The sequence below is a fragment of the Esox lucius genome, chromosome 12 (assembly GCF_011004845.1).
Source record: "Esox lucius isolate fEsoLuc1 chromosome 12, fEsoLuc1.pri, whole genome shotgun sequence".
Classification (NCBI taxonomy): domain Eukaryota; kingdom Metazoa; phylum Chordata; class Actinopteri; order Esociformes; family Esocidae; genus Esox; species Esox lucius.
Genome location: NC_047580.1, coordinates 2,023,136 through 2,035,906, shown reverse-complemented (window position 1 = coordinate 2,035,906; position 12,771 = coordinate 2,023,136). Strand labels below are relative to the sequence as shown.

At 37.3% G+C, this 12,771-nt stretch overlaps 1 protein-coding gene across 2 annotated transcripts in view; it reads left to right on the top strand.

Moving 5' to 3' along the window:
* Positions 1–12,771, top strand: part of usp11 (ubiquitin specific peptidase 11) — a 96,692-nt gene that overhangs the window by 24,785 nt on the left and 59,136 nt on the right. The window contains exon 2 of one of the 2 annotated variants that reach the window (XM_010865812.4): positions 10,731–10,840. In XM_010865812.4, the coding sequence (XP_010864114.1) occupies positions 10,731–10,840 (110 nt within the window). Of the gene's footprint in view, positions 1–10,730; positions 10,841–12,771 lie in introns of those variants that run through there. The other variant, XM_020051579.3, reaches the window with a different exon arrangement.

Genomic DNA, 12,771 nt, shown 5'->3' with positions numbered 1-12,771 from the left:
TCACTCTCCTTAAATTAAAGACAGTTTTTTGCATAATCAGTCATATTTTCAAAATCAATGCCAACATTTCACAATTTCTGCCAGGGTTTGCAAACTTAGGATAATAAGCACAAATATATGATATTAAAAAGGGAATAATATACATGTTTTATTTCATGCATCTTTTTTTTTTATCAGCAATTCATGTTGTTTTTTTGTAAGCTCCAAATCTTTTTATTTCACTCAATGGCCTTTGTGCCCTGGCATGTGGCCTTTGTGCCGTAAAATAATTTGATGCCAAAGGCCAAATGGCCTTGCCCCTAAAATGATAAAATTCCAAGCCTGCTGGTCATCTGACAAAGGCTTAGGCATTTGTATACACGGTCGTATACGCGTATACATGGTCGCATACGCGGTGGTATACACGTTCAGTCGTCCAACACAGTCGCACTGTTCAGTCACCTATATGCGTAGCGTCAGTATACGCGCTCAGACAACTGCTTCAGTCGACTGACATAGACGACTGAACGCATGTGTATACGTGTGTATATTTATTGACTTATCTGGTAGAGAGCACTGGTCTTTCAAAAATATTTTCGCATGAACAGGAAGTACAAATAAGTATCTGACTGTCTAGGGTTCATTAGCACTAGATCCGTCAAATGCCTAAGCTATGGTTGTCCAAACAGTTCTACGGAGGGCCGAGTGTCTGCAGGTTTTTGGTTTTTCCTATAAATTGGTTCCCAGTTCACCTAAACAACCAGGTGAGAGTAGAAACTTAACAATTAGTAACCTAATTAGTAAATCTAGTACAAGGTGAGAGTGAAAACCTGCAGACACTCGGCCCTCCTTGGAATTGTTTGGACACCCCTGGCTTAAGCCAACTGGCGTTTGAGTTTGTAATTAAAAAAATTCAATTTTGAAAGCTAAACCCTTCTCCTTCCATAACTTGTCATAAATATGTGTATATTAGGCTACATTCGACCTTTGTCAGAATTCTAAATAAAAAAACTGACAACTATTTAACCTGCTGTTTGTTGTTATTCTGTATTCCTAATCAGCCAAAAGCACACAAGTTGTAGTTGGTACCCAGGCAGGCGCTAATCACCCCGAACTGAATGACTGACTTCAATGGATGAGTGGGCGATACGATAAAAGATCAGAGCCTAGATATTATACATAGGGATAGATGTGTCAACCCTTCTTTCTAAAAAAACTATATAGGTACTTTTTCATGACATAGTCGTTGAGAATCTCCTTTGTTGTACAATTAATTGGCAAGCTTCTTATATAGCCTGCAATTATGCATAGAATAAATAAAATAAATGTAACAGGAAAAGTAAAATACATTATATATAATGAATATTACCTGGCTAGCCAATTAGCGACAATGAATACAATCAGTCGCTATTTGTAAAGAAAATCTTATTTTTTTATTGAAAGTTTTAAAATATATATTTTTATATGTGTGTTTCTTATGGTAGGACAGAGAATTGCCAAATACCGCCGTTTATAAACTGCGGCTTATACACAGATTTTGCTAACATTTTCAATCACAGCAGTAAATACATGGCTTACATTTTTCCACCAGCGAACATTTTCACAGATGATTGCTTGGACGTAGTGGTCTCAGAAATTAATGTAGCAAATATGTTACAATTGGTGTTAGTGTTCAAAAACCTATGTTATTCTTCAACAAATTAATCTTGGTAGCCCCTATGACAGATGTTTAATATTAATGTAGAGTGCATGCCTAGGCATCAATTGGGAATGGCAAGGTAGGGCAGCTGCCATACTTTGAATCTGTTTTTTATAAAATTAAAATAAAACTAATTTAACTTGTATTGCCTTCAAATTGATTTGCAAAAATGGATAGGCTCATCATTTCCTCATGCTCATCGTTTTCTCACATGTGCATGCAATATGATGATATAATGTATATAGCCTATTAATATTGCATGTTTGGAGTGTTTGCATGTGTGTGTTTGTGACCACGTTACGTTCTACATAGCTAAACTTATCAAAATGAATAGAGGCAGAAAGAAAAATCTGTGGTTGCTAGTTTGCAATTAACGAGCATCAAACAAGGGATGAAACAACTGCTTTGGGAACTGTGAACTGTGTGACCTCGGGTGCTCCATAGAAAGGATCAATCTTTTTGAGAGGAAGCTTGGACTTTAGGGAGCACTTATTGAAATTGAAAGTTTTTTACTGTATGGTCATATTATGCATATATTATTACATGCATAATATGCACTCATTCAGGCATTTTGTCCAGCTGCTTTTGTTTGTGCTGCTACAGTTTTTGGTACATGAGCTACATTTCTACTGGATAGCCAGGTTGGGATAGCGCACTGGCTTTACTCCCTTTCCACAATATCTCTGTCATTATCGTTAAGAAAGGCAGTCGGAAAAGCAAACCTTTATCAGCACAAACTGAGCACAAACAATTTAGCCTATTTTGAAGTATTCTTCAAAATTCTTCAAAATATAAAGTATTCTTAAATATTCAAAAAAATTTAAGCAGCACAAACGAAAATTTTAACAGCACAAACCGAGCAAAAACGATTGAGCCTATTTTGCCGATGGCTTGCCTTGGGGGCTAACTTCACGCAGGTCTTGAACACCTACAATTGGTTAGCATGTAAGTCAATGCATTTCTTTATTTTCTGTTAAGTTTAAACAAATGAGTAATGATTATTAGACCTCCACTCTCTGTCCTTGGTGCTGAAATGTGTGCAAAAAAGATTCCATGAAATGCTCTCTCTAAGTTGCGCATTACATGCCTTAGGCATTGTGAATATGTCCTTGACATCTTGTCACATTGCCATGCCTCCGCTTTTGCTGAAATGACACCCCTGAATTATGTATTAGCCATAATTCACACGGCTTTATAAAATGTCTACAAAATTGTAAGCTTAAAATAATTTGCGGCTCCAGTCATTCGTCTTGTCGGTATATAAGTGCTGGTAAATAAGTTTGTTGCATTACCATGACACACAACTTGGCGACAAACTAAAGGACTACTACAACTAGGCCTATATTTAAATAGTCTTAACAAGCTATTAGCTTTGTTTTTATTACGTTCTTTAACGAATATCCCGTTTAATTGTGTTTACAGCTAGGCCTATATTAAATCGATTTAGTAGACTAGCACGATAGAATACTGTCAAACATTAGGCTTGCAGTGGTCCATGTTCCAAATTATAGCCTAAATTTGTGATAGAATAGTCAAGACTCCACAAACAATAATCCAACTATAAATACCCTCCCTATGCTTTTATATTACATTTACATTTAATGGTTAAATATGCATTCACTTTGGTAACGAATGGGAAAATATTATTTGAAGTCAGCGTATACACTCCCTATTAAGCACAGTATAACTGAAATAAAATGTGCTATGTAATACTCTTTTGAAATACATTTTCTTAATATAATGTTTTTTTTAGTTCCTTCTTAAACCAAGTATAAATAATTTATTATATGGCGGGTGTTATAAGACTACCCGTTCATGGCTGGCTGTTATTATTTAAATAAAGCTATTGATTTTATAACTGAAAATGGCCAAAATAAGGAAAATGAAAATAAGGTAGGGAGTACATTTTCTTTATACTACTCTCTAGAGTAATATGACACTCCCGATCTGCACTGTGTAATCACAATTTCGAACTGCAATTCACATGTCACAAGAGATTAACCTAGTTTGTTCAAAATCAGGCCCTATCTTTCGCTCGTGTGGCACTCATATATACATTTTAAGTGTTTTATTTTAACTTAAGAATTAAAAAAATAAATAATATCTACTCAGAGACTCAGAGATTTTTTATAAGATACCTAATGAAAAATAGTGGATGGTATTCATACTTTGAGATTTTTGTTGGATACTATCTTGGCCTACTTGGGCAGCTGAAGCCTGAGGATTTTCTGGTAGAGAATCTAAGCACACCATGCCACCCAAGAAGGACCAAAGCAGCAACCAAAGTAATGGAGAGGAGTTGGTGTCGCTTTCACAGATAAAGAATCTAATGAGTCAACAAAGGGATCTGTTCATGCAACTTCTACAGCAGCAAGAAAGTAACTTTAAGACTGTTGTGGAATTAATTGTGAACAATGTGAACACTCGGGTTGACGAATTGATCAAGGAGACACAGGAGCTGAGAAGCAGCTTGCAATTCTCCCAGAAGGACATTGATGATCTAATAAAGAAAAAGGCTAAAACTGAGTCAGAAAGAACAATTGCTTGTGCTGAAACCAAAATAATGCAGGGGCAATTGGCAGAGATGACTGAGAAAGCGGATTACTTGGAGGGTCAAACAAGAAGGAATAACCTTGTTGGGGATGGCATTCCTGAGGCCCAGAATGAAAGCTGGAAGGGGACTGAGGACAAAGTCAGGTATGTGATAAATGAGAAACTTCACCTGGACAGTAGTCAGATGGTGATTGAACGTGCACATAGGACTGGCAATCCATCCGGATATTCTGGAAAGAGACCTAGGCCTATCATGGTCAAATTCCTCAGATACAAAGATAAAATGGCTGTTCTGGGAATGACTAAGGATCTGAAAGGCACCAACATCTATGTGAATGAGGACTACACTGAAGCCGTCAAAAGCGTAAGGAACTAATTCCAGCCATGAAAGCTGCCAGAGAACGAGGTGACATAGCCTATATCCGATATGACAAGCTTGTTGTCCATCCCCCTGCCCAAAAGTATAAGGATAGGAAAGGCAAAGGCAACAGCCAGGAGTTGGAGCCAAGAGCTGGAGCGAGAGATTAGTTCTATGGTTTCCTTAACCTGAGCTCATATAGACTGAACTGATTTTAAAGAAAAAGAATTATAATTATGGATAGTAGGCCTACAAGGGTCTTGTTATGGCCCATTTGAATGAGGTTTCCATTGATGGCTATAATATTTTTAGAAGGGACAGAAATAAACCTGGGGGTGGCATAGCATTATATGTCAGAGAGAACTTTCCGGCAACATTGTGCTCTGAGTTTATCTCTGATGGTTTAGAGTCGTTATGGGTTAAAGTGCATCTTCCTCACTTAAAGCCGGTGCTAATCGGTTGCTGCTATAGACCTCCTGGGACTGATGTGCAATAACTGAATAATTTATGTGTGTTAATTGACAGAGTTACAGATGTGAATGGTGATATTTTTTTACTTGGGGATATGAACATTGACTGGTTTGCGAATCAATGTCCAATGAAACAAAAGAGTTTAATTGATCGCTGCTTGTAATCTGTCTCAGATGATCTCTCAACCAACCAGAGTCTTTACTAACAGCGATGGACATATTTCTGCCGCTTGTATAGACCATACTTATACAAATATTGCTGAATGCTGCACTAAACCAGTTTCTCGATCTGTGGGTTTTAGTGACCATAATATCATAGCAATTACCAGAAAAACAAAAATTCCCAAATGTAAGGTCAATATAGTAAATAAAAGAATGTTTAAGAAATTTATTACGGAGAGTTTTTTGGCAGATGTTGGTGGTATTGATTGGACTGATGTGTATGCTGCTGAGGAGCCTCAGGCCGCCTTAAATATCTTTATGGAAAGATTTATGAAGATTGTTGATAGGCATGCCCCTATGAGGAAGTGTATTGTAAAAGGGAGAACAGCCCCATGGATGAATGAGAGTATAAAGAGCCTCATGAAGGAAAGAGACAGCCAAATCTGTATTAGTGAAGACTGGATTGATGGAGGACAGATTAATGTATTGTCAACTGAGAAATCAGGTTACTAAACGGAATAGATAGATGAAAAAAGAATATTACATGAAGAGAATAAATGCTGTAAAGCAAGATGGTAAAGAGCTCTGGAAAACCCTTAATGAAATAATGGGGAGGCGGACATCTGGAGGGGCTTCCTTTGTGGAGTCCGAAGGCAAGTTTTTGACCAAACCATCTGATATAGCGAATTATTTTAATGATTTCTATATAAATAAGGTCCATGCACTAAGGCAGAATATGGACAATATTGATTCTAATTACGTAAAGCTCATAAAAAATGTGATGTTAGATAAGAGTTGCATTTTCCAGTTTAATAGTGTAGAGGAGCCGGAAGTAAGAAAGTTGTTGAAGTCTCTGCCCGACCACAGCTCAGTAGGTACTGACCTGCTGGATAGTAAAGTACTTAGCCTGGCAGGTGACTATGTTTGCGGTCCATTATGTCAAATATTAAATGTATACTTAATGAAAGGGTTTTTTCCCACTATTTGGAAAGAAGGTAAAATTATTCCATTACGTAAAGATGGTAGACTAGCACTTACTGGGAAGAACAGTAGACCTATTACTAATCTCCCAGTTCTTGGGAGAACTTCACTCACAAGTAAAGGAATACTTTGAATCTAATGGTTTGAATACAGTTTTCCAACATGCTTATAGACATAACCATTCAACTTGTTCTGCCCTTAAAGTAATGACAGGTGACTGGCTCAAGGAAATGGATAATTTAAAGTTGACTGGTGTTGTATTACTCGATTTTAGTGCAGCATTTGATGTCATAGATAACAATCTACTCATAGGTAAACTAGAATGCTATGGATGTAGTCCAACAGCCATCAAATTTATTAAGAGTTATCTCACATGTAGGACGCAACGGGTTTATTACACTGGCAGCTGGTCTCACTCTAAGGTCTTGGACTGTGGGGTCCCGCAAGGGAGCTGCCTGGGACCACTTTTATACGCCATTTTCTCAAATGATTTACCATCTGTTTTGTGTATCTTGGGATCGAGTCATAAATTGTCATTAATACCAAAGATGAGTTTGAACTTGTCTGGGGAACCTATAGAACAGGTAGATAAAGTAAAATTACTGGGCATGATGGTGGATAGTAAGCTGTCATGGGTAGAACATATTGATATTATAGTGAAGAAGATGGGTAGTGGTATCTCTATGGTGAGGAAATGTCTTCCTTATGTCCCTACACACATTGTGGAGCAGGTGGCTAAATCTTGAATTTTATGTCATTTGGATTATTGTGCCTCCGTATGGTCATCTATATCTAAATGTCAACTAAGAAAATTACAAATGACCCAAAACAGAGCTGCCAGGTTAGTATTGCATTGTCCCATTAGAACAAACACTATAAGTATGCACTGTCAGCTCTAATGATTAACAGTGGAGAAAAGGCTGGTTTTTAATACAACTAAATTTTTTAGAAACATTGCCTATTCTTCTCAACCAGTTTTTTTTATATAACCAAATTGTTAGGTGGTTTTAACTAGCCACCCAGTCTCGCTTGTTAAAACTCATACAGAGAAAGCAGCATAGCAAAGACCGTAATAAACATGGTCAAATAAAAATTATAAGCCTAAATAATATGTTGCCATTATAGGGCTACAATGGTTTGATTGAGCAATGGACATGAACTTTGATTGGGAAGGGAGGACGTATAGGCTAAAGCCAATGGCCGACACAGTTTACATTTATGAAATGTTCGAGCGTGAAAATAATTATAACAATGTCGCTAGCAAACCGAGGCAACAAAATTCACTGGTAACTAGCTGTGTTGCATAATCAAGCACCTCCACATGCCTGGTGGTTTTAGCTAGATGAAAAGACTATCTTAATTCATCTGTATTTAGCCGAAAAACGAACCCGTTCCTCCTCTCTTCGTCGGAGGACAACTTCCTGTTCGTACAGACTAGAGATCCCCGGGTTTCTGCGCCCTCTACTGTACGGGATAATATCTACACGCGTATACACGTGCTTTCTGTCATCTGGGTAGGTCGTCTATGACAGTCGACTGAACATGTATACTGACGCGTCGTGTATACGGGTATAGGAACATGGGTGTACACACATACACGGTTGCATACGCGTATAGACGTATACACGGTTGCATACGCGGTGGTATGCACATTAGGTCGTTTCAATAGGTTATTAAAGTCGCTTTTCACCTGCCATAGTGCGTGCGTGTGCATATTCAATTTCTTTTCATAATGTATTTTTTTGGTTGAAATTAAGACCTAAATATAATTGTATTTATAACCAGTAGTATTAAAATTCCAATCTAAATGTTTTGAAGATATGCCATGACATTTTATCTAAAGTTGAGAGTGCAAAAAATTGTGAGTTAAGCAAATAGCATTTGCTTGCTTTTCTAGACTCTTCCATCCAATAAACTCAGTGTTGTGTGATGATAAATATTGTCTACTGTAGCTGAGTTTTGCATGTCTACCACACAGCTTCCTCCATATGCGCGTTTGCCATTTTCTCACTAACAGTTTTTGAGCCAATGTTACATGAGAACTACACCCTCGCCATTGCGCGTTATGTATTAGTGCTTATGTTGTATCGGTATTTTTAAAAAACATTTATTTTGTTTAACTGAATACTATTATAATACCATGTACTATTTGGTTAGTAAAATCTTGTCCAGTGCACATCCCTACTGTATATATGACCAATTATTTTGATTTTGTGAATTATCTGTGATCGCATACAAATGTGCCGGCATTTTTATAGGGTAACATTGGTGCTTATATAGGGTAACATTGAGTTAATCACGAAGATAACCTGCTCGGAGCAGTTTAGAAATGCAGCATAAATTGCCATGACTGCATACCTCGGGTAAAACATACTCACCTTTTGTAGTATGGGTTAATTGGGAAGTTACATCTGACGTCATTAAGTTACTCATAAAGTTACCTTGATAAGCCAGTTACCTTGCTTCGTAGTACACCCCTCATGTTGTTCCTGAAAGGTTACAGTTGATATAAAAAGTCTACACCCTGTTAAAATGGCAGGTTGTTGTAATGTAAAAGAATGAGACAAAGAACATCCAAGCCCGGCTGAAGTTTGCAAAAACAAACATCAAGTCTCCCAAAAGCACATAGGAAAATGTGTAATGGTCTGTGGAAACCAATTCTGCTTTTTGGACATAATTTCAAAAGGTATGTTTAACACAAACAACACTGCACATCACCCAAAGAACGCCATACTCACAGTGAAGCATGGTGGTAGCAGCATCATGCTTTGGGTCTGTTTTTCTTCAGCTGGATCCGGGGCCTAAGTCAGGGTGGAGGGAATTATGAACAGTTCCAAATACCAGGCGTTTTTGTAGAGGAAGTTCACCTTTCAGCACAACAACGAACCAAAGCACACATCCAAATCCACATAAGCATGGCTTCACCAGAAGAAGATTAATGTTTTGGAATGGCCCAGCCAGAGCCCAGACCTGAATCCAATTGAACATCTTTGGGGTGATCTGAAGAGGGCTGTGCACAGGAGATGTCCTCGCAATCTGACAGATTTGGTGCATGTTTGCCCAGAAGAGTGGGCAAATATTGCCACGTCAAGATGTGCCATGCTGAGTGCTGTAATAAAATCACAAGGTGCTTCAACAAAGTATTAGTTTAAGGGTGTGCACACTTATGCAACCAGGTTATTATGAGTTTTTTATATTTTATTTTTCCCCCTCAAAGATATCAGATTTTTTTCAGTTGGATTGTTCACGTTATAGGTCACATTAAAGGTAGAAACATTTCTGACATGATTTATCATTCTTTTACATCACAAGAACCTGGCATTTTAACAGGGGTGTATAGACTTTTTATATCCACTGTATCTGGTCTATGTACCTAATTTCTCTGAAAACCTGTTCTAAGCATTTTGGTAGCAGTGTTCTGAAGTAATCCCTCCGGTGTGTCACAAACCGTCATGCAATCTGTATTTTTGACAGCTTGTGTGTGTTGTCTGAGGGCAAAGTTTGATTTGGGACCCAGAAGTTAGATCAGAGGTCTCAAACCGGTTCCACGGAGGGCCGAGTGTCTGCAGGTTTTCGCTCTCACCTTGTACTTAATTGACTAATTATGTCACTGATTGGTTCGTTTCTACCCCCACCTGGTTGTTTAGGTCTGAACTGGGAACCAATTTAAAGGAAAACCCAAAAACCTTCATAGTTTTAAATGCAATATATATTTGAAATAAAATAAAAAAAATATTATTAAATTACAGGACAACAAACGCTAACACAATATAACAAAATAACCTATATTTTGAGGCAGGTGGACCAGGGATTGCTTTGCCTCTTGCCTGCACCAGTTTCTTGGCAACTTTGTAAAGTTAACATTTCTGTGATGAGTCAAATAAGTGGTATGAAAGTGGAATAGAATGTCTGTAAGGGGGTTGATGCTTAAGTAGAAGAACACCATATTATGGGATATTGCTGGGAATTTTGGCTTCTCTAATTGCATCACCTACTTGCAGCTAATGGAGAGAGTTGGTTTGTTTTATAATGTTTTTGGTATTCCTTTAAAAAAAAAAAATCTGTGTTAAAAGTCTGGCCCAACAGACAGAATAAATTCTCTTAATTGGAGTTGTCTGATGACCGAATGACATTTCTAGTCAGAATTTTTAAGTAAATGTAACATTTCTGTTTTAAATGTAATCAATATGCAAACATCTCTAAAGCTGTTGTCATTATGGGGTATTGTATTAAGACGGTGGGAAAAAAATCTAATTAATACATTTTTAAATAAGGCTTTAACATAACAATGTGGAAATGAAGAAGGGATTTGGATACTTTACAAATGCACTGTATTCTGTTCATCCAGCCAGGATATCCGCTGTTATTGATAACAACCCTGGAGCAATTCGGGTTAACTGCCTTGCTGAAAGCTATATATTTAGTTTTGTTAGGTTACTGGCTTAACCCTCTTAAATGTAGGCAGACAAAATATTATATATATATATATTAATATCATATTAATTAGTTTTTTCTCATACACATGCAGGTATCTGGTGGAGAGGCGATGGTATGAGCAATGGAAGGAGTATGTGGAGACGGGAGACCAGAACTCTTCATCTTTTCCTGGACAGATAGACAACACAGATCTGTTTGAGGGTGAGTGCCACTACTGATGTCCTACAACAACCCCAAAAACATTATTTATTTATTTGTTGGTAGGCAGCTGTTAATTTAAAGGCTGAAATCAAGACAAATCATGAGGACCTTTTTCACTTTTAATAAGATCTTGTAATCAACTACATGAATTATAAAAAAAGAAACCACCTATAATTTATGCGCATGACATTTGTACTCCAACAATGATATTGTGCACTGATATTGGAGAAACCCTATTGTAATCGTTAGTATTATTATTCTTGTGGCCTAAATTGTTAACACACTGTCACTGGTAAAAAAAAAAAAAGATGGCATTTTCACTCCGTTTGACCTAGAATGCTGATTCATTGTGTACATACCTCATTTCTCATGATTAACAAAAGAGCCTGTAGAACCCATAAAGTCTGCCATCTTGGATCTTTCTGTACAGTAGAAATTTGGCAAAACCTATACAAATTTACTTAAAATCAACAATACGTCCAATTGACCTACCTTTTGGTATACGGGTGTCACATACATACCTCCCTATAGGGTGATAAGGAATAAGAGGTACATTGTTAGATGGTGGATAAAATGGCCAATCAGTATTAAAAACATATGCACAATGTTCTTATTGGCATACCATTAAGGAACAATTACCTATGCACTTCATAGTAATTGTGCATGCTGATACCACTCCCATATGTCTCCGTGTGCATTAGTTGACCATATCTCAAGATGGCGAAATCGCAGCCGACAGAATTCTGACCTATATCGACACAATCTAATGCTAATAAATGCTTTCAAATTATTATTCTCCTGAACCATACATCAGATTTTGTCGCCAGTAAATGTCAGGACTCTAGGCCATACTTCTGAACAGATCTGTTAATAACTAGATGATATGTCAAATATCTACTAAATTATGACTTCAAAAAGTTAGCCCATTACGCTAAAACTCTTGACCATTTAAATTTTTTTACATAAAATCAATCGTTACTCTGATTTACCTGACTGTGTGTACATGGGTGTCTCATAAGTGCCTCCCTATCAGGTGAAAAAAATAACAGATGTTGTTTTACAGTGGTCAGCCACGGTGTGCACAGCTAAGAGAAAAAATACTAGATGGAGGACAAAATTGCTGACCAGTGTAAAACAAATGCATCCATGAACTTTGTGTGCACTATATTATAGTACAATGGATTTTGTTAAAATTTCATAAAACTTATAAAAATATATTTAAATTCGACAATAACTCTGATTGACCTGGCAATCAGCATATGTGTCTTATACATGTATCCCTATAGGTTGTTAAAAGCTAAGAGATATAATAGAAGATGGTGAACAAAATGGCTGACCAGTGTAAAACAAACTTCATGTGTGCATTACATTATGGCACAATGAAAATATAGACCGGAGATATCTACCACACAGACTTCGGACCAGATTCCTTCACAGGGGGCTCCACAGGCCATGCACTAATTCATTTTTTTTCACACTGACACAATTTCTACCATTGACCTAGAATGCTGATTTTTATGTTTTACTCATTTCCCAGGAGGGACAAAATTGCCTCAAGAATTTATCATGTCTGCCATCTTGGATTTTTCTGCACACTGGAGATTTCATGAAATCTATATAAATGTTCAACAATAACTTTGATTGACCTGACCAGTGGCATACGTGTGTCATATACATGTCCCTTTATTGAGTGTTAAAAGCTAAAAGAGATAAAAATACAAAATGGTGGACAAAATGGCTGACCAACGTAAAAGTTATAAATGCATAACTACCACACAGACACCTGACTGATTCCTCCACAGGGGTTGCCACTGGCCACGCCTTCATTTATTTTTTTCTACAGTGATGACATATCCACCCCATATGACCTAGTATCCTGATACTTTGTAGACATGCCTCATGCCCCAGGAGGTACAAAATTGCATCAAGAA